Raw genomic sequence first — 23,402 nt, forward strand, 5'->3', positions numbered from 1 at the left:
TCACTGTCGGCAGAGCGCAGCGCCCCCCCCTTTGCAGCGGGCCCGGTCCCATTGTGCAGCGGCTATTGTCCCTGCAGCGTCCCCAACAGCGGGCACTGCAGTAGCCAGCGTGGACCTGTCCTAAGACATGCAAATGAGCATACAGTAATATTTCCATTTGATATATATATATTATTATTATTATTTTTTTTAAATTTCTTAGGCCACAAACTACTTGTAATTAGATTGAATGCAGGCTAGAAGGTGACAGGTTGACATTTCTGCTTTTCTGATATATTGATTAGGTTCCTCAGCCTGGAACTCTGAAGTTGTCTCGCTTGCAAGAAGGAGTCTATACACTCCAGTTGACAGTGACTGACACATCTGGCCAGAAGAGCTCAGACAATGTCACGGTCAGTGTCCTCCCTGCAGAACGTCATGGAACAGGTAGGTCAGACATTTACTGTGTTATATTCAATATATGTACTTACCTACATTATGCACACATTGAATTCTTTTATAATACATTACTTGCATTAGGAATAATTAGAAAAATTGAGCACATTACATTACTTTAATTTCTTGTTAAGAATGATTATCTTAAAAAAAAGATTTAAAAAAAAAAAAGAAATCTGCTGGGGACGTGGCCTGGAGCCTGGCAGAGATAGATGTGTTTATCTGAAGCTCTCTGATACAGATATCTAATCCAGAGCAATCCTAGCTCAAAATCAGCCAAAATAAAACAAAATGTGTTAAATTTGGATGCCCCCTGAGAAGGAGATCATTTAGAGCCCAAGATAGAGCACTTTATACAATATTTTGCCAAAAAATGTAAAGTGGTAACTTGGGGCCTAGTAGATAGGGGCCATGCTCCTCGTCCCCAGATTGCGGAGACCCCCTCGTGGCTCTGGAGCGACGGATCCCACTCTATCAGACCAGAGCCATCCACCAGGACGGGCAGCCACGAAGGAGACGAGAACCGGGGGACAAGACTCAAACAACAAAAAGTGTGAGTAACTGGTTCCCTTCCCCAGTTCAGACTAGCCAGAGGCAAGTGCCGAGGGGCCGCACTCCCAAAATCAATAATCTTATTGCATTGTCCTAAGCCAGACACACAAAATAAATAAAGAAACAAGCACTAGCCACAACCATAAGCGGTGGGTGCCAAGAGGAGCCCCTCACCTCCCCCACCCCCCGGCAACACTGCAAACTGTTACCTACTCATGGCGGATGCGAGAGTCACCTCCTCTGGAGCTTCGGAGCCACTGTGGGGTCCCGGTGGCTAGGAGAAGCCCTTCCTGGGTGAGTAAGATCTCCGGTTGAGAGGGAGAACAACGTGGGAGCACTCGATCTGAGTCAGCCCTGGGACAAGATGACCACCGCTGCACAGGGTGAAGGGGGAGGCGGCCATCTTGAGTGGTCTCTGGCAGAGCCTCCAGACTTACCTCTCCCTTGGGCGAGTGAAAGACCCGGCGCATGGCGTGGTGTAAAGAAGGCGCGGGAGGGAGACCGGAGCTATGGGATCTCTGCGGGGGTTTGAGCAGGAGCAGAGCGGAAGGAGGGGGACGGGGAGAGCTCTGCGATGGCACAGAAGGAGAGATGCGGTCCTGGTCCGTGTGTTCCAGCCAGATCCAAGATGGCCACCGCCGGCCAGAATTAAAGGCACAGAACACACAGGCAAACTCATCTGTGGGAGAAAAATCAAAAAAACAGAGCTCTGAGTTGATAGCTCCCTCTTCCTTCAACTATATAATCAATAAAATTGATCCCCTTTCACCCCCCACCCAAAATAAAAAGAAGAGAAAACAGTAAAATAACTACTTCCAAAATCCAAACATGGCGCGTGGAGGGAAAGCTCAAGCCTCAGGATCCAACTATGGCTCTTACTTAGAGAGAGTCAGAGAGAGAAAGAAGCGTAAGCACAGTGAATTGGTCACAAAGAGTGATCTGAAAAATGACCCCAATAAACTGTTTAACGATTTAAAGTCCCTATTCCAGGCAGAACTGAAAGAGCTGCGAAGGGATATTACCCACATCGGTGACCACACCGAGGAGCTGGAAAAAATGGATTTAACCATCAAAGCTCTCCGTAAAAATGAAAAAACAACGGCGTACCTAAAAACTCAAGAAGACTCTGAAAACAGAGACAGACTAAGTAATATAGGGCTTAGAGGGGTCCCTGAGACTATTACAGATACCGAGGAATTCATCTCAAGGTGGTTGACTTCCCTGCTTCCCGCCAAAACGGAAGCCAAATTCTAACTAGATAGATGTCACAGGGTTTGAGATCCATGCCGCAGCCTGAAGATCCACCAAGAGACATAAGTATGTGCTTCCATTATTTTAAAACCAACGAGGAACTATGCCAAATTACAAGGAATGTCCCATCCAACACATTTGAGGGAATTTGAGGGAATTAACCTGCAAATCTTTACTACGCTAAGTAGACGAAGGCAGTTACAACCGATCACCAAACTTCTAAGGGAAATAGGTGTCAGATATAGATGGCTGTTTCCTTTTGGCCTGATGGTCCTAAAAAACGGAAAGGCCTTCTCCATGAAATACATGTAGGACAGCAAAGAATTCCTAGATAAAATAGGAATAAAATCCGACTTCACTCTTGAATGAAGAAGCTGCCTCACCTGAGCAGTCCTGGTCTGAAGTGAGGAACTCGGCACAAAAGAACAAAGAAAAGGCGGCCAACTAAGGCCGTGCCTATAGTGCCGTCGTTGGCAACGGCGACACGGCGGGTGACGTCGCCGTCGCCACTGGCGAAAGTTATGTTTCGCCGGGCGGCCGGGTCATGGGATTCCGGCAATTTGATTTGTTCAAGGGCCGTCACGTGATGCGACAGCCCTTGAAAAATCTAATTTTGCTGGCTTCAGGTTCTCGCGACGGCGACGTCACTCCATCGCTTGTCGACGTCGCGTGCACAGTAAGCGCACGCGGCGGCGGCAATGTATTTGTTTTCGGGCGACGTCGCCGTCACTATAAGCGCGGCCTTAAAGACAATTAACGATTTAGGGGGACGGAGTCACAATTACAACCTCATACCAGAATCTTTATTTAGTTTTAAAAGAACTGTCTGAGGTTATGTGCAACATAGACCCTATAGGCTTAGTTTAGCCTTAGATAAATATCACGTTAAATACACTCAGTGTAACAGTTACTGTTATATATAACCATGTTTAGGAAGGATTACATTGTTAGAGGATTACGATATTCCAGGGGGAGAATTACCTGTGTCAAGCAGCATGAGCATAGTACTAAATGAAGAGGGGTGTAGGTCATCTTTCCGACACTGAGGATCCACCGAGACCTGTATTGAGTATATTTAGGGTCTGATTTCATAATTGTAAGTTGAATGTAAAAGACAATTTGAGTCAGAAAGGAATGAAGTTTTATTAATACAAGTTATTGAAAATGTTTTGCCGGGGTCAGAGGAGGAGAGGGCCCCAATCTTTTACATGTTCCCGTGGAAGGGAGGCATGGGTCTCACCCACGCTACCAAATAAGACCCTTGGGACCTTGCGTGCTTTTTTTCACGGAAGTCACTGGTTCCTATATTTCTTGGGACTAGTAGATTCTTCCCCCCCAAGGGCAGAGGAGTCATGGTCATATTCGACCATATATGGCTGGTTCTTGAATTTTTTTTCACCCCTCCCTACCTGTTCGTTACCTCTCCCTACCCCTTCCTAGTCCAACTGGAAGTTCGGAGTTCTCAGAAGACGGTCGCAGCATCTCCATCAGTTCGGGACTCTCCTGTGTGGTCCACACCATGGTGCAGAGTCGGTTAGCCAAAGATATTGTATGTTAAGATGTCTGTAAACATTATCTCACATAATGTGAAGGGCTTTAACAGCCCAAGCAAAAGATGGTTAGCTTTAACAGATTACAAACTGAAAAAGGCCGACATTATATTATTACAAGAAACACATTTTAGCAACAGCAGCTTTCTTAGGTTTTTTTGATAAACAGTTTAGACAATGCTTCCTTTCCTCGGACACCGTCAAAAAGAGAGGGGTGGTTATTTTATTCCACAACAGGTTCCCATTCGTAGTGGAGCAGACCAAAAAAGACAAAGATGGTAGATTTATGATCCTAATCGGAACTATACATGGCCAGTACCTAACTAATGGTAATGTATATGCACCATGTGAGTACGACCCGTTAATATTTACATAATTTTTCAATACATCAAATAAGGTGACCAAAGGCTACACAATTCTAGCGGGTGATTTAAACAAAGCTTTAGACCCTGACCCAGACAAATCCAAGACAGTAAGGAGCAACAGAAAGAGAGGCATTGGCTCACTTATCAATGGATTCAGACATGGGTGAAGTATTAGAAGAGGAGGAATGGGGTGAGATTTTTTCGGTGGTGGCTAAGAGCTCGATTTGCACGACATTAAAGGAGAATGCATATAAGGTGTTAATGAGATGGTACCTCACCCCACTAAAATTATCAAAATGTATTCCGGGTTACTCACCATTGGTCCTTAAAACAATGTGGAGAAAGAGCTGATTTGCTACATATGCTGTGGTCTTGCCCTCAAGTTGTGCTATTTTGGCAGCAGATTTGAGATTGGATACAGAGGATATTGTGACCCGTGCTCTTCCTATTGAACAGACCAACTTGGGGTTTAGCCAGGGTCGAAATTAAACTGGTTGCTCATTTGACAACAGCAACAAGATGCGAGATTGCAGCATTATGGAAGGAAAATGAAATTCCATCTATTATTCCAAATCGAAATAGAATTTTGTTTGTCTGCCAGATGGAAAAACAACCCAGCTTAGTAAATGACACTGGCGCTAAATTCCAAAAAGTGTGGCTACCGTGGCTGGCTCAAATGCATATCCCAGGGGTGAACGGTGCCACAGTTATGCTGTGATAGAAATAAATGCGTTCTCCTCTTACTGAGGGAATCATAGTTTAAGAAGACATAGAAGATTAGGGTGTCAAAACCAGACCCTTGTGACGATAATAGGTGTTCGAGACCACACAGGAGAGGATAAGGCACAAGATGGCTGAAAGGATATGACAAAAGATCGAAGACCAAAAAGATAAAAGAGAACCCCCCCCCTCCAGGGATTTTGACGGGTTGTGATCAGTGGATATTGTTTGTTGATTTCAAAAAATGAGATGAGTTTTAATGTTATCTGGATGCTTTATGTAAACCCAATAAAACTTTGTTACAAAAAATAAATAAAAATCTAGAGCTACTGTATTTTATTTTTGTAATGAATAATTGTGGACTAAAAGAAAAATAAGACTTTAGTTGTTAGTGTTTAAATAATCAAATGGATCAAATAAAAATAAACAACACATTGTGCTATATTTAAATCAACTAGTTTTATGCTACATTGTAAAACATTGTTATTGGGTTTAATTTGTCAAATAAAAATAGCATTCACATGTATACAGTTGTAAAATGTTACAAAGTTATTCTGTTGTATCTGAATATGACCCAGTTACACATTGCAATATCCTGTCCTACCTTTCTAAAAAGGAGTTGATTTTTCTTTCTTCCGTGGGTAGAAGGAACATTAAAATGTCTTGTTTTTGTTGAAATTATTAGTGAAATAAGGGTATGTATTTTCTGGTGAAACATTTGCTATGAAAATTCTGGAACATAAGGATTATTTTAAAAATCTAGCAATGGTTTCACCTTTACTTAATGAACAGTTTTGATACATTTTGCTTGCCATGGGGTTTCTAATATAGACTACAACTTAATACTTAGGCTGCAGGCAGTAACATGGAAAATATATACTGCAAATATTTTAACAAACATCAAAGATACATCCAAAACACATTTTGACCTTCCCACAAACTTGATTTGAATAATAAGGATATCAGTGTATGCTGCTTTCATAGTAAAAGTACACACAGTTCTTTGTTAACCATAGAACATTTAGATGACAAGACTTTGGCCCCTATACCGTACACTGAGAAACCATCGCAGTGTTGGCAAGTGGTTAGTTCCATTGAAATAAATAGGAATAACATTTTCTCCAGCACAGGGAAACCAGCTTCACAGCATATTAAAAAGGGCCTTTGAATTAGTCTTGCAAGAAGTTCAATAAGCTAAACCCTTATTTGACCATTAGTTCTACGATTGTATTTTAGGATATTTATCTGCCTTTAATATTGTAATGTACAACAAGCATTCCATAGAAGAAAAATATGCCTTTCTAACTTCATTATATCATGTATAATACACTTTCCCTTTGATTTATAATTATCAGCACTACATATAGAGATTCTAATGCCGAGATATACAAAGCTCAGTTAACTCAGGGCTCTTATCGTCATGTTATCAAAATCAGTAATGGACATTATGTTCCCTGACGCGAACGGGAATCCACAAAGCTAAATATATGCAAAAACAACCGCAGTTAAGTTATCTCATTAGCAGAGGCTTAATGTCATGTGAAGTTAGCACTGTCTTGTGTTAGCTTCAAATAACATAGCGTTAACCCGGTGTTACTTCCATCAAGACCCTGAATAAGTGTTTAATTCAAGTTAAAAAAAAAAAAGAGAACACAGGAGAGGAAAGAAAACCTTTAAATAACAATATGACTTAAGCCTCGTTAAGTCAATAACAGAGCTTTATGGATCTGGACCTACGGTTTTTATTTTGTATCTAAGCTACAAAAATATTATGCGATAGTGATAAACATGTAACATTTTACCCTTTCAATGTAGCCTTTGTGGGTGTATTTCCAAATTGCTGAGACAGGGATAAGAACTAAGAAGCTTTGCCCTGAATGTACATCCTGTCCACATATTATTCTGAGTGTAGACCTCTTTCTGCTTTCAGTTTGCACAGGAGTCTGCTCTCGCTATCAGTTTATATGTGATGACGGCTGCTGCATTGATATCACTTTTGCCTGCGACAGAGTTGTGCAGTGTCCTGATGGCTCTGACGAAGCCTTTTGCCAGAACTGTGAGTAATTTCATACTCAAAACACATTATGTTTTGTAATTCAATATTGATTTAGGCACTGCGGAATAAGTGCTGCTCTTTAATTCTGTAATGCACATATTTTAGGAGTAAGGAAAATAAAGGGGTTATCGTATCTTCCTTTTTTAAATTCATTGTTTAGATAAAATTCTGGGAATTTCTTTAGTACCTAGTACCTAATTTTTAATTTAAACAATATATTTATGGATAAAAATTCTCTCATTTGCCAGACTGTTATTTTACACTTCAACAGCATGTCGAATGTGCTATTCAGCTGCAAGGGAAGAAGATGGTATATTAATGCATTATTGTGTGATTTGCAAGTCAATGGCATGACTCCATTGTAGTGAATTGCAAATTAAACTGGCACCAGTGGAAACATGTTTTTGTGCGAAAACAGGAACAAGAACATTGGCTGCATCTGCTTTACTATAGGACGGGCATGGTGATCAGCTTTGAAAATTGTTTTAAGTTGCATCTCAAACTGATTGATTGTGCTTGTTCAAAAAGCATTTCACAGTATTCCAAAAATTGTAATTCAATTATCTCAAGAAAATATGTAACTAGAGAGCCATTTGTTTCGTTCACAAAGCGTTCTGTGTGTAAAATGTATGCTATGCTAATTTATTTTTCCACAAATTAAAGAACCCACCACTGTATGATTAGCTGCAGTATTGGGATTTATTGATAACATCTTGCTGGAGACATTACTAAATTGTCTATGCATTTATTGGTGCAATATACATAGCTAAAATGTTCATAAGATTAGCGTGGAGTAGGAGATAATTTGACTTGATTTCAAGCTAATGATTAAGGGGCTGTATATACAGTATCTAGGCGAAAAATGTGCACCATTTTAACTCTACATTAGTTTACATTAATTTATCATGGTGCTTTGATTATGCTCCATTTGTAAGCATCATTTTAAGGAGTAGTTACAGGAAGAGATAGGAGAGGAGATAGTCAGTGCCATATTATACCGGGATGTACCACAATTTGTGCAGTTTTGATTTCTGTGGGTCAAATACATTCGCCAGGTGGCATTAAACTCTACTATTAAAACATCTGAGCCAATTATTAGAAGTAAAATTACAAACTTCATACATATGCACACAAATGCCTGGAAATGCAACTTGTACTGTCTTGATACAGTAACTATCCCCCAAATAATAATACCTAATTAACACCTTACAAAACAAAGTAACCCCTAAGGTATGGGCTATACATGACAAGCTGACCTAAGTGGCATACAAGTAGGTTAATGCAGAGTTTACCCCAACAATAATCTCACTAAACTCTACAAACACCTTTTTTTATCGCATAATGGTCTCTTCTGTAGTCAATGCATGAGACTAACAGAACACTATGACAAACCGCATAACAATATAAACAGAGTGTACAAAACATTTAAATAAAACATTTGATACAATGCGTTAGGACTATACAGGGTATATTAGTAGAAGTGTGTTTACAGCGCGGGCAGCTGCCTTTTTATATGCAAGGTCACCGGCAGAAATATGTAAACAAGTGCCAGATGCATTGTAATTTAAATACGAAGTTAGGTAAACATTGAATTAATATTTCCACTTTGTATTTCAAGAAAAAATTATTTATTTTAGTAAGCCTCTCTTCTTCTCTGCTTTCTAAGCAGAAATATCCCACGGCTTCCAGTTGTGTTTAAGGTAGAGGTGGGCACATTCGAAAATGTAAAAAAAAAAAAAAGTTTGAAGATTTGAAAAGAAAATAGAAAGTAAAATAAAAAAATATTTGAAAATGTAAAAAAAAAAAATAAATAATAATAAACACCTCCAGAAAATATTAGACAATTTTAAATTTTGCCCATCTCAGAGCCGGAGGAGTAACTCGGTGGTAATGTCACTGCCTGTGAAGTGTGTGTGTGTGAGCCAGGTTCTAATCCCAATGTCAGGTCTCCTTGGGCAAAACACGCAATCTACCTGGGGCACCAAATTGTGACTGCAATCTCTGAGGCAGGGACTCCCTGTGCCTGCACAATTCTATGCACTACGTAAGGCTGCGGCCACAGTGACGCTGAGCTCGCTGGCGCTCAAGCGTGGCGCTCATCTTTCTTGGGGGATTTGTGGCCAGCCAGTTGCGTGCTTGGGGGGGTTGGCATGTCGGGGGGCGTCCATGACGTCACAGAGCTGGTTCGTCCTCATTGGGCGAACCGCTGACGTGACAAGCCAGCAAGCGGCAAAAAAACAATTTGCTTGTCTCTGCAAGCAGCTGAGTGCCGTGCGCTCACGGGAACATGCACGCGCTTGCTCAAGCTAGACAACCACATTGCTAGCAATGTGTTTGATCACGCTGAGCGCGAGCACATGCTCAGCGTCACATTGGTTGCAGCCTCAGAAAAGAAAGACAAGGGTCAAACAGAGTCTAAACTTTTGCAGCAGACAGAAAAATGGGCAGACTGTGGGCCAAGTGGTCTGTCAAATTCAATGCCCAGAGCCACAAAACACTGCTAAACGTTAGCACACCTTTACTTCCATTGATATGAATGGGAGCTGAGGCATGTTAAAACTTAGCACCCTTTTGTGGATCTGGGCCTATATTTCTATTCAATCAAAATAGCCTTTTCCCAATGTAAATTACATTTGATTTGTTTAGGTCAGGCACAGGACTACTACTTTTTAAAGCCAATTCAGGCCCTGTAGTTTGCTACTCTTATTAGGCTTAAAAATACCACCAATGTCTGCTTATTGTTCATAAATATGGTATTGCTTACATTTACAGTATTGTTACTTGAGATACAAAACAAATAGGTAGCGCTATATCCTAAAGTGTAGGCAGCCTATGATATATCCCTGAACCCCAGTCAGGTATCAAACAGTACAAAAATTATATATCAATGGCGCTCTGCACTGGTAAAATATAAACATATAATATATAGTAATGGAAATATACAACCAGTGGCGTGGATGTTTCTCCTGGGAATGGATGTTCCACATGTGATGGGAAAACATGTAAGGGAAAAAAAAATCACAACATAGTGTAATACTGTGAGACATACATACAAACATATAACATAAGACGGACGCTGGGAACAACAAGTGACCAATTACAAACACATTTAATAAAGCATATCATTAAAAATACATAAAATACATAAAATAGAAACTGTTAGGGCACTCCAACTCAGGTGGGGGTACCTGCTTACCAAAAGTAAGAAGGTATCAGGCAGTGGATATATAAGAGTATCCCCTCTATGGATGGCTGCTGCTGCACCGGACTGCTGGGCTCACACGTGTGTTGTTAGCCGTGGATAGTGCTTGCTCCCTCTGTTTGTAGCATAAGCCTCTGTGCGCCCTGGACACGGAAGATTCTTCCTGCTCAGCTGTTAAAAGCGCGCCAAACGGAGCTGTAGTGAACGCGGATGGATATCCGCCTGGATTCGGCAGCCAACGGACATCTGCTAGCAGGTTCCAAGGGGGACAGGATTCACCACCGAGTCTGGAGGACCTCTTAGAAACACCCTACGCGTTTCGAAAGTCTAGCTTTCTTCCTCAGGGGTAAACGTCTCAATCACTTGTTGTTCCCAGCGTCCGTCTTATGTTATATGTTTGTATGTATGTCTCACAGTATTACACTATGTTGTGATTTTTTTTCCCCTTACATGTTTTCCCATCACATGTGGAACATCCATTCCCAGGAGAAACATCCACGCCACTGGTTGTATATTTCCATTACTATATATTATATGTTTATATTTTACCAGTGCAGAGCGCCATTGATATATAATTTTTGTATTGTTACTTGAGATGAAATACATTACAAAAGAAAATATCTATTAAAATAAAATTACTACTGTATACCAGCTGCAATGGGGAAATTGACTTACAACTCATTGTGTTTCATTTAGTTAGCTCTGACCGGAAGACAGTGACTCGTATTTCTGACAGCACAGAGCATCATGCAGACACAGGAGTCATGCAGGACACAGGAAAGAATGTGCATATGGAAAACCCTCGAGTCCCTGCAGCAAAACAATCTCATCTGACCTTGGATGCAGACAAGTCAAATCAGTCACTTACTCAGGAACTAAAGGACAATAGGATCATTCCAGGTAAATAAGTTATGCAATATACTATCTGAATATGGCCTTAGTCCTGATTATAAATAATCATACTTAACGCATGTTTAAAAAAAAAAAAAAAAAATGAATTCCAAGGGCATATTTCCTTTTCTTCAGAATGTTTTTGTCTGATTTTGATAAATTATCTTGTGCATTTTTTTAATTTCCTGCATCCCGCCTTTCCTACCTGTGTGTCTGCTCTATGCATGAAGTAAGTCTCAGGCTTATACGAATGTTTAAAAAGTAGAAAACAATGTGTTATCAGAATGGCGCCTAAACCAAAATAAGTGCAGCTCTTATAATAAGACATCACCCAGTGATACCAGTGATTATTAGAGTGAAATTTGTGAGAAATACAAGTGCAATCTAATCACAACAAATCTGTGATGTGCGATAAAATAATAAGTGATAGCCGTTGATTGCAGCTAAAACCCTTTTCCAGATCTTGGGGAGTGCAGACGTATATGAAAAATACAAAATAACACACAAGCATTGTGCAATATGTTTGTGGCAGTACAGGGGTTGTACTCACATATTCCCCTTTCTTTTGTACATATTCCAAATCAGTGACAATGATGTGTCGTTCTGTGCCCCTGTACGTCTTGGTGAAGGACCTTCGTGAATAAGGTAAAAGACCAATAGTGCAGACTGATATAGAATTTTTATCAATAAATTGATAAAAATTATACACTCACATGGTGTCAGATAGTAAAGTCATATGGGGCATAAACGAGTGCAGCAGACTGGGATCCTTGGCTTTCTCACTGCTCCTCTCCTCACTGTAGCTTCAACTCCCGTACTTTCGAGTTGGATCCCCGGATGATGAGCAGGAGAACAGGTAGGACTGTGTTGGCGTCCTACACAGTGATTCACAGCGATTTCACTCAACGCGTTCACCAGCCAGCGGTTTCATCAGGAGTGATGTTTGACGTATCTACTGCCTATAAATACCCTCTCAACTGTTCTTATTGCATATAGCAAGAGGATATTGACGTGGGACCTATTAAATTACTGATTCTGTGTTACTGATGGGTAACATGTGAATTGAAACAATGTGAATATAAAATGACACAAATTAAAATGGCACAATGTCTAAAAAGCGGTCTGATGTTGGCTGCAGGCTTATACCGCTTTGGCCAAATGTTTTAACTAAATGACCATGACTCATGAGCAGAATAGCACTGAAATATTGTACTATATGTTGTGTCACTTTGTATGTTGCGCTGGCCTTTCTGTTTTTGTTTGTATATTTTGCCACGCTCAGTAGCACTGCTTATTGACACTAATATATATGCTGTATATGTGATGTGAGGGTGGGTTTTGGGGTTCTGGAGCTTACTGGGTTATTGCAACTATTGTTGTTTGGAGGTGTGGCCCTCCTCCCCAGGATTTTAAGTTCGCCCCCCCCCCTTTCTAATAAGCAGTTTTTATCATGTTCCTGTGTATCACATGCCCAGTATGGTTTTTCTCCCTCCAGCAAAAAAAGAGAGGTACATAAGAATTTTACCAGGTAATGTTAAGACCTGCAAATTGATCATGCCTTGATGTTGGCTGTAGGCTTATAACGCTTTGTCCAAAGGGTTTAACTAAATGACCCTTACTTATGAGCAGATTAGCACTGAAGTATGTTGCGCTGGGCCTTTCTGTTTTTGAATGTCTAAAAAGCACGTAATGTGTATAAACATGAATGACATAAGATTGATCCTCAATATAAACCCATTTAGAGGACCAAAGTAATGCAATAAATTGAATTGACATTTTATATAATACATAAAATCCTACATCTATCTAAGGCTGCGCTTATAGTGACGGCTACTGATGATGTCACCCGTCTCTGTAGCCCTTGCAAAAGTTGTAATTTGAGTTTTGAAGACATCTCTTGCTACAAGGGGAGTGACGGCAGGCAAGGGGGAAGGCAGAGGAGCGGAGACAAGAGCAAGGGGGAAGGCTGAAACGGAGGGGAGTTGTAATTTCTGTTTGCATGCTGGATTTACTTTACTTTTACGTAAAATTACGGGAGAATTTACTATTTTAAAGTTGTTAATATAGTGTGTTTCACTTGACAGACACAAACACACAATCACACAATCACACACACACAATCAATTAAACACACAACACAATCACAGACACACATCCCCCCTCTCCCTGAATCAGAAGCTATCTGATTGGTTTATAGCCTGTCACATGGTGAGACCGTCACTGTAAAAATCTAATTCTACTAACTACAGAGATTCACGTCGCTCCGTCGCCCCTACTATAAGCGCATGTGACAGATTCAATGCATTTGTTTTGATGCGCCGTCACGTTGCTGGCACTATAAGCGCAGCCTAAAGCAGGGATGCACAAACTATTAGAACTGCGCCTCCCCTACCTTCTCCCTCCTGTGCTCGAGCCACCCTCACCTCTTGAAGCCGCAGGGTCACGTGATGTAATGTCACAGGACCTCGCGGTGTAATTTGACACCGCATTGCCATGGTGACGCGTCACAGCAGCCTTCTGAATCAAGGTAAGTTCAGGTTGCAGAGGCCTCACACGATCCCCGGCATTAAATTTAAATGTCTTGGGGAAGAGCGCGGGGCCTTTGCAACCACCGCACCCCCCCCCCTCCCAAAAAATCTCGCGCCACCCAGTTTGCACACCCCTGATCTAGAGGACCAGAGGATAAAATAATTTTCAGAGGCTGTAATAGATAAATAAAAACAAATGTTAATACACATAGCATACATCAATTGAATCAGGATAAGAGAAAATATATTGGACAAGGGATGAATATGAACAGTGGAAATGCATAATCCTAATTATATGTGGAAAAATATATAAAATATTCACTCAAATTTATAAAAATGTATATAAAAAGATATTCATAAAAATGCACTGAGGTCAATATCAATGTTTAGACCTGCTAGTGTCAAGGAGCCCAGTTGGTGAATCCAAAAGGTGTCTCTTCTAATCAAATCTGTGTTCCTATTCCCCACTCTCCAATGTGGCAGGACATTCGCTATGCCCATGTAGATTAACTCTTTCGGATCAGCATTGTGTTCCATAGTTTCAAATCCAGCATTACTGGGAAAACCTTTAAAATAAATAGGCACATAAATTGCAGGACTAGATTTGTAGTTTACCTCCTAGAATGCCCATGTAGTCTCCAATATGTGGGGAAGACCATTTGCCCACTAAGCACTACAATCTTGGAGCATATAGGAAATATCAAAAGGAAATTACTGACGCATAGCGTTTAGAAACATTTCACTATGGTACACAATGCCGACTCCAAAGGGTTCATCTACATGGGCATAGAGAATGTCCTGCCACATTGAAAAGGGGGGAATAGGAACATGGATTTGATTAAAAGAGAGACATTGATATTGATCTCAGTGTATATACACAAAGGATCTGAGTACACAATCTAAAAAAAACTGACAATTTTCGATTGAAATTTAAAGAATATTTTGAAAATTGATGTAATACACAAATGCCCCCATAAGAGGCATGGAGGGTACGTCTCACAAAACAGAGCTAAACAGTATCAAAAATATGGAGGGAGAGGGGGAGGAGAAGCAAAAAGGGGAATGGAAAACACACAAGGAGAAAACAAAAAACTATATGAAACAAACATAAAAGATGAGGTCATATAAACAAAGGTGTGCAACGTTTCGAGGCCTAAATCGCCCCTTCTTCATGCCCGTTGCCACAGACCTTTTGAGTCTATGGTTCTTCCCTCATGTACCTCCTTCCAAAAACCTCTAATCTAAATCTAGCATAAATGTGGGGATATGTAAACCACATAAACTTGTAATACACGTTCTTTAACAAAGAGAGAACTGCAAGGACTATCTGGAGACTCAAAATAAATCAAATAAATGTAGCACCTAGAGATACACTGTAAACCATATAATGGATTCTGTATTGCTAAATGTAACCCTCTATGGCTAAAGAACATGTCTTTGGAGTATCAAAATCACTCCTAATGTAACCAATAGCTGTGCTGCAGGAAAATGCCCTATAAAACAAATCTTGGTGGTTTAACACCAATGATGGACAAAACAGCCACACACACACTAGAATAAAGAATGGCCAGACATCATTTCACACCACAAACCACTGAGGATTCGTAACGTAATTTTCTCTTGCTATTATAGCCATTCTTTATTCTACAGGACTTTTGTGTGTGGCCGTTCAATTGACAATTGTCTGTGTTTTTTTTTTTTAGATTGTGTGCTGAGAACCTTTGTATATATCTGTAACGTTTTTGGGGGGTTTTGAGGTTCCTTCCTGTTCTTGTGCACCACAACATCAGTATTATATTTCTTTCATTATCCCTATTCTCTGGAGTGCTACCTAACACACATACTTTGTATATTTTTATATACATTTTTATACATGAGTGAATATTTTTCTACATATTTAATTAGGATTATGCATTTCCACCATTCAAATTCACCCCTTGTCCAATATATTTTCCCTTATCACGATTCAATTTATGTATGCGATGTGTTTTAACATCTGTTTTTATTTATCTATTACAGCCTATGAACATTAGTTTATCTTCTGGTCCTTTAGATAGATGTAGGATTTTATCTATTATATGTCTATGTTAATTACATTTATTGCATTATTTTGGTCCTCTATATGTGTTTATACAGTATTGAGGATTAATCTTATGTCATTCATGTTTATACACATTATGTGCTTTTTAGACATGGTGTCATTTTAATTTGTGTCATTTTATATTCACATTGTTTCAATTTAGATGTTACCCATCAGTAACCCAGTAATCAGTCCACGTCAATATCCTTTTGCTATATCCAATAAGAACAGTTGAGAGGATATTTATAGGCAGTAGATACGTCAAACATCACTCCTGATGAAACCGCTGGCCGATGAAATGTGTTGAGTGAAATCGATGTGATTCACTGTGTAGGACGCTAACACAGTCCTGCCTTTTCTCCTGCTCATCATCTGGGGATCCAACCCGGAAGTGCGGGAGTCGACACCAGAGACGCAAGCTACTTTGAGGAAAGGAGCGGTGAAAACGCCAGGGATCCCTGCCTGCTGCTCTCATTTATGTCCAATATGCCTTTACTCTTCGACACCATGCGAGTGTATCATTTTTATCCATTTATTAATAAAAATTCTATATCAGTCTGCACTATTGGTATTTTACTTTATTCATGAAAGTCATCCTACATCAAGACGTACAGGGGTACAGAACACATCATATGCACGGATTTGGGTTATGCACAAAAGAAAGGGGAATATGTGAGTACATCCCCTGTTAGATTAAAAGACCGAGCCCCTGGACTACCATAAACATATTGCACTATTGTGTGTTCTTTTGTATTTTTCATATATATATCTGTGCTAACCAAGAACTGGATTTTTTCTTTTCTTCATATAGTTTTTATTAGTTTTCCACATAGTACAATTAATAGACATAATATATCCAACAATATGACTGTATAAACATTATCCTCTATGGAATAATAGTATTATTAAGTAGACATTCAAAACATTCTTAGAAAAGCACTACTACTCCAGTTATACATATGTTGCAGATAATTTAGACCTCAGATCCCGCATATTTCGGTCCACGTTGAAGGATTGGCTCTTACTGGGTAATATATATATATATATATATATATATATATATATATATATATATATATATATATACTTACTTACTATGTTGGGGGAAGAAAGAAGCAGAGAAAGGGAACGTCAACAGAAAGAAACGAGATGACAAAAAGGAGGGACTAGAGGAGGGAGGGGGGGAGGGAATGGGTGGAGGTAAAAAGGGGAACAGAGGGGGGAAATTTCCCTTTCCCCCCACAACCGCCTCAGACATGTTTTTAATATTTTTTATTTCGTTTTTGGCATATTACAACTAATTAATTAATTGATTTCCAACCATGGGCCCCATGTTTTATGTAACTCGTCGGTTGAATGTTCCAGGAAGGCCGTCATTCTTTCCATCAGCATCACCTCGGTTATTCTTATTTATACAGTTCACCTTGAGGGGGTTGCTAATTTCTTCAGGACGCCGCCACGGCGCACCTAGCAGCAGTCAGTATAAATTACACTAGTCGTCTCATGGGCCGGCTTATATCTTCAACTGGTTTTGCCAGGAGAAAAGTCAATTGCTCCACAGGAATAGAGAGGTCTGTTACATCTTTAATAATATTTTGAATGATGGCCCAATATTTCGGAATCTCTGGACATGACCACCAAATGTGAACCATGTCACCTCTCTGCCCATAGCCCCTCCAGCACAAATCTGATGCTGCCCGGTAGATCTGCTTCAGACGACTCGGTGTGAGATACCAATGATATTGGATTTTGTAACTATTCTCTTTGATTGTAGTACAGATAGAGGTCTTTGCGGCAAACTCCCAAATATCCTCCCAGTCATCTCTATCAATTTCTATGTTCAAATCGGCCGTCCATTTGAGCATGTAAATATGATTGGGCGCATCCACTGCGGACTCCATACCCGCATATATTTTTTTGATCAGGCCTTTTTGATAGGTACCTTTTCTACATAGTGCTTCAAAGTTTGAGAGAGGAGGTGCTTCAAAATTTGAGAGAGGAGGAAATTCTATCTTCGGGGAGATTTTTCATAGAAAATGCCAAATCTGTAAAGTATTTAAAGATCGAGAATTCAGGAGTCTCGTATTTGGTTTGTAGCTCCTGGAGAATAAGACATTTCCCATTATATAATAAGTCGGCAATTGTATTAATGTTTTTCTCTTTGAATTGGTCAAATTGTTTAGTATGTCATCCTGGGGGAAAAGTTGGATTATTAAAAAGTGGGGTAAGTTGTGAGGTGGTTGATATTAATTTGAATTTTAATTTATTCCATACTTCCCATGTGCACCTCAACGGACACCCAGCTCAAACAGTTTCGTCTGTAGATCTTTTTTTTTCTGGGGTCCACAGTGACATTTGCAGGAAAGACAATCTGGCATACTGAGATTCAATAGCCAACCAGCAATAATGTGCTGGATCGGCATTCCACATTACAACTTGTCATAATTGAGTGGCTTGGTAATACTTTAAGATATCTGGGACACCCAGACCCCACCTTATCTTCAATGTTATCATGACTGAGCAGGGAGGGGGGGGGGGGAGAGAGGGCAGTCGGCATCGCGATCTTCTCCAGAAAAGCAGCAGGTAAGTTGGTGTGAAGGTTGACAGCCCCAGGAGTGTATCAGAGAAGCCATGTGTGTCTGACAGCATGTTTCCGTCCTGACTCTTCTTCGCCTGTTAGGAGTGTAAATGCTTACAGGACTCCAATCTCCCCTATTATTAAATAGGGGCCTCTTCTGCTCCAACTGCACAGCTCCTCTCACCCACTTTCAATTGTACCCAGGCTGAGATAGGATCTTGAAGTTCCAGGGGAGCGTCGCCGTATGCACATAAAAAGAAAAAAACAGTGGATAGTGTGATATTGTAAAAACAATATAAAGTGTAAGTGAATAACGAGTTCCTACTCACAAAAGTAGCAGGAATATAGGCATGTGAGTGAATAATACTCTGTGATGCAGCTCGTTCCGGAGGTTTGGTATATGGGTCAGCACATCTTGGAAAAATAGAAAACAGCCATAGTGTAGATGGAAATAAACTTTATCTAATAAGTAAGACAATTGGAGGCTTACGGCTTTAGAAGGAAATACAGCATTGGGGATATTGTCTCAGATGCAGCATAGGTCGTCTCGTCTGCTTCTACCCGCTGGCCACTCCTGAAGACGTCATTACGTCGAAACGCGTTGAGTCGGGCTTTCGTCGCCATCTTGGTAGAGGGAAAGAAGCAAGGGAACTCTCACGATCCTTAGCTCCGGCAGGAAGTGACGTCACGATCCGGAAGTGACGTTTGCGGACGCCGCCAGCGGGTAGAAGCAGGTTCTAGGACTTATATACTCTATTGTAAATTTAGGGCTCATTTTGCTTTTTTGTGCGGTTTATTTCTTATGTGGTGGTGGAGCAGAGCTAACCAGCAACCACTCTCCTTGAAGTCCTGGGCACGCCCCCTGGAACTTATTTTAATGTTTGTTGGCAAACAGGCTGCTTGTAGATCTGCAAATGTATGTTTCTGCAATGATTATTTCGAAGATTTAGTATCTTTCAAGCTAATGGGTGTATTTCTAACCTAAAACAAATCTCTTTGAATACAGACAAGTTTACAGACTGTAAGCACAAGTGCTCACCCAGACATTCAATACATTTATGTCAACCAAAATCAAGGGGAGGGGGTACTCAGAAATTTGACTGGCTATTCTCTGGGACACAGCTTTATACATTTTTGCCTCGGTATCCAAGAATCCCTTCATCAGTCATTTCACTTCCAAATGTTTGGATGTTGATAGCTAAAACTAGCTCATCAATGATTAACACAACCCTGTAACAAAAATCTTGTATATATAATTTCTATTGTCAGGAGCAGTCCTTCAGCACACTACACAGGACCCTACTGGAGACTTAAACACAGTGCCAGGTCTGGTGCTTATTTTCACTTTTATCCATCTATAGATACTGTAAGATATTTTAAATATCCATAATTTTATGCATGCTGCTGTGTTGGAAAATATAGGAATCAGATAGTTTGACATGGACTGTATTTTCCCAAATACTTTTTAGTAGATCAACATGAACATAATAGGGTGTATCAAGGAAAAAATGGTGCAATTCTGGGGCAAAAATCTGCCTCTATGTATCCAAGAAAAATATCCCATTTCCCATTAAATGCAATAGGATTTTTTCTTGGATACACCTAATACAGTTTATTTTGCCACAGAATGGTACTTTGCCACTTTTTCCTTCATACGTAGGGGGATCTATATAAGTTGTACATGCTCTTTTGACACCTTTCCATATGTCCCTGGTCACCATGAGAAGTTGTTCATGTAGTTTTGATGACATCTAGGTACAGATTTCATAATGTCCAATAAAAAGATTTCACAAGCGATGTCAAATACAAGGGAGCAATAGCTAACACAATTCAGGGTCTGACAGATGTAGTTACAGTAATGCCACCTGCAGTTATTCTAATGTGATATATCCATATTCTGCGCCAACAATACCAGTGAATGCTGTAAAAAAGGCTGCAATATTGTAAATACGGACTTACTGTATTTCACGTTGGGCATTACTTGCTACATCTTCAGGTTAATAATTCAGTAATAACATTTTGACAAATATGTTCCTGTTTCAGGTACTGCTTCATCAAAGATGGATGAAGATGCAGAGGATACAAATCAATTTTTAATCTCAAAAGGCATTCCACTTGGGAGTGGACATCCTGTCCCAGAGAGAGGTAATTACCGACAAGTCTTTGCAAATAGACAACTACTGCCCTCACAATTGTGAAAGAAAGGATTAAATATTAATTACATTAATGGACATGTTTAAAAAAAATGCCAATTAGAATGAACAATTACAAGTTTAAGCCATCAGAGTGGAGGCATAAGTAACGTTTAGGAAACATATTTTTCTCAGGCATTAGTTTTGTGATGTAGGCAGATATCCAGTACTATAGTGCATTAAATTAAAAGCACTATTAACTATTACCCGAAACAGAAGAGGTGTACAGTATAGTGCACTATGACCTGAATGTATCTATTTCTATGATGTCCTGTAAAAAGCAGCATCACTTAATATGCCCAGAAATTCAGAAATGACTTCTTAGGGGATTTATACTAAGCTGGGTGAAAATGTCCATTGCTAAATAATTGGTAAAATGCAAGTGGCAAATGTTGGCATTACTATTATACAGCTTGTTAGGTGTGTGCATATACAGGCATACCCCGGTTTAAGGACACTCACGAGTAAGGACATATCGCCCAATAGGCAAATGGCAGCTCGTGCATGCGTCTGTCAGCACGTCCTGAACAGCAATACCAGCTCCCTACCTGTACCGAAGCTGTGCGCAAGCGGGGAGACTATAGAGCCTGTTACAAATGTGTTATTTACATCAGTTATGCACGTATATGACGATTGACGTACAGTACATGCATCGATAAGTGGAAAAAGGCAATGCTTCACTTTAAGTACATTTTCGCTTTACATACATGCTCTGGACCCATTTGGGTACTTTAATGCAGGGTATGCCTGTATAGCTACAACCAGAATGAAAAAGTAGAAAAGCTTTATAATAACTAGCATGGAAAAAAATGTATATAAAATATAATTGTGACCTGTGACATCTCGTTTTAGGAGCAGTCTTGCCTCTTGCCCTTGGTTTAGCAATCACTGCTCTGCTGCTGTTGATGGTGGTGTGTCGCCTTCAGCTAGTGAGAAAGAAGCTCAAAAAAGCCCGTCCCTTAACATCCGAGGAGTCAGACTATCTCATTAATGGCATGTACCTCTAGGAGTATGTGAGACGATTGTTCTAAGATACAATTGCGACTTTTGTTATTATTGGTAATCTACTTCAGCATCAGGAAAGACACTAAACATTAAAAGAAAATTTTTTCTTTCTTTCTAACAATTTGATTTCCTCTATTTTTTTTATGGGATTACAACACAAATAAATGGTAAATATAGAACATTCACAACAGAGCTTTAAACAGTGGTCTGTCAAAAGAAAAAATGCACGTGAGCAGTTGCATTAAAGCCCTGTGTGCATATACATTTGCAGAAAGCCTTGAAAAATGTAGCCCTTTACCTCTGAGAAACTAATGGTGAAAATAAAGTGCCATTAGTGTAGACCACAAGGTCTCTTACTCTTCTTTGTCAAAGATGCAGGGGTAAAGGCATTAAATCTGGTCTTGGATAAATACAGGATGTTTGAGCAGTGCCAAGTCATATACAAATCTATTCAGTGAGATTGATAGATTCTATATTATATATGTATGCATCTGGCACTGTGAAAGTAGACAGATAACTCAATTTGCCGAGCCGTAAATTGGGTAATCACATTTGGGAGAGGGTGGGGAGATTCATTTAGCTCCAATAAGGGGGATCAGAGCTTGATTCTAAAAGTGCCATACAAGTCAATGGCAATTAATCCCAGATCGGGCTTCAATACACCTTATTGGAGTTTAGTGAATCATACCGATTGTTCCCTTACCTCTTGGAGGTTACCATGCAGACCACAGTGCCACAAATGTGCTACCAAGATTTCACCTCAAAAGGTGGCTGCATGAAATCCTTTGAAGTACAATTGTAATGTAATTTGGTAGTGAAGGGCAAACAAGTGATTCATAGTGTAGACATACAGGAGGCATTTTAATCAAATCAATAGTCTTTGTTGCTGTTTAAAAATCTGTTAGTTACACATACAGTAGGTACTGTAGTTTCTTATGCTTTGTTCTTTTTCAGTAGAGCAGGGACAATTCTATTTCATTTTATAAATGTAGGAATTGCATTTTTTAAACTTCTTGTTAAGTACGGTATCTGATTGTAAAATATTTTTTATGTACAGTAGTAGAAGCCAAAGTCTGCAGCAATGTTTAAATGTATAAATGTAAGCCTAAACAATTCAAGCATATTTAGAATGCTACTAAAGAACAACATTAAAATGGAAATTAATATACTACAGGAAATATGAATACTCGTTACACCAGTGTTTGATTTTTGGACATTTAGTCAGTGACATTTCTACTCTCTTTGAAATGATTAATTAGAGCCACATTAATCAGTTAATGGACCACAAAGTGTTTTATGTAATAGAATCTCTTACTATAAATATGGGCTTTGTGTTTTCACAAATCAATGTGCTATTTACTAAAAAATAAAAAAATAAAAATGTTTTTTTTTCAGTCCTCCATATGAATCACAAAACAAACATGTAGTTAAACAGGCTACAGTCCTATTACTTTTGGGATAGGAAATGGCAGCCATATTTTCTAATGTAAAACTAAGGACTGTGGGAAGGGAGTGACTAGTTTACCCGAGTACTCTGAAGTCTTTGTACACTCTATCTTGAGTATTGAGTACATTTGAAAGCTCTGTGCGCCATAATGTCACCTATCAAGAACGGTAATATTTGTCAGTCCGAGGGTATCAATAAACAAAGAATCTGCCATTATCTAAGACCAACACGGCTACTAGAACGTCAAAATATTATTATGTAAACCATTGTTAATAATTTACAGCCTTATGTCCCATAAGCAAGAAGAAAGCTCCCTAGGAAAGCTCCACTGATGCCATGAGTGGTGATAAAAAGACAAGCATTCAAACTGTAGGCCTTTGTTTCCAACTGCTAAATGTTCAGTTTATTTTTATGTTCAGGCTAATGTGAAAAATGACAATAAAATCTGGCAGTGCCGGATGCACATTATCAAAGATTAATTTACCTTCCATTGGTTCGAGGGCCTTATCTTGTCAACTAAGGGAATAATTTAGTAAACAATGGTTGCTTG

At 39.6% G+C, this 23,402-nt stretch overlaps 1 protein-coding gene across 2 annotated transcripts in view; it reads left to right on the top strand.

Moving 5' to 3' along the window:
* The window catches only part of LRP11 (LDL receptor related protein 11), a 43,748-nt gene extending 20,960 nt beyond the window's left edge, over positions 1-22,788 (top strand). The window contains exons 3-8 of one of the 2 annotated variants that reach the window (XM_075597773.1): positions 285-426; positions 6,804-6,929; positions 10,828-11,031; positions 19,478-19,534; positions 20,252-20,353; positions 21,253-22,788. In XM_075597773.1, coding sequence (XP_075453888.1) covers positions 285-426; positions 6,804-6,929; positions 10,828-11,031; positions 19,478-19,534; positions 20,252-20,353; positions 21,253-21,407 — 786 coding nt within the window. In that variant the 3' untranslated portion in view covers positions 21,408-22,788. The remainder of the gene's footprint in view (positions 1-284; positions 427-6,803; positions 6,930-10,827; positions 11,032-19,477; positions 19,535-20,251; positions 20,354-21,252) is intronic. The other variant, XM_075597774.1, reaches the window with a different exon arrangement.
* Positions 22,789-23,402: the final 614 nt, after the last annotated feature.

The sequence above is a fragment of the Ascaphus truei genome, chromosome 4 (assembly GCF_040206685.1).
Source record: "Ascaphus truei isolate aAscTru1 chromosome 4, aAscTru1.hap1, whole genome shotgun sequence".
Classification (NCBI taxonomy): Eukaryota; Metazoa; Chordata; class Amphibia; order Anura; family Ascaphidae; genus Ascaphus; species Ascaphus truei.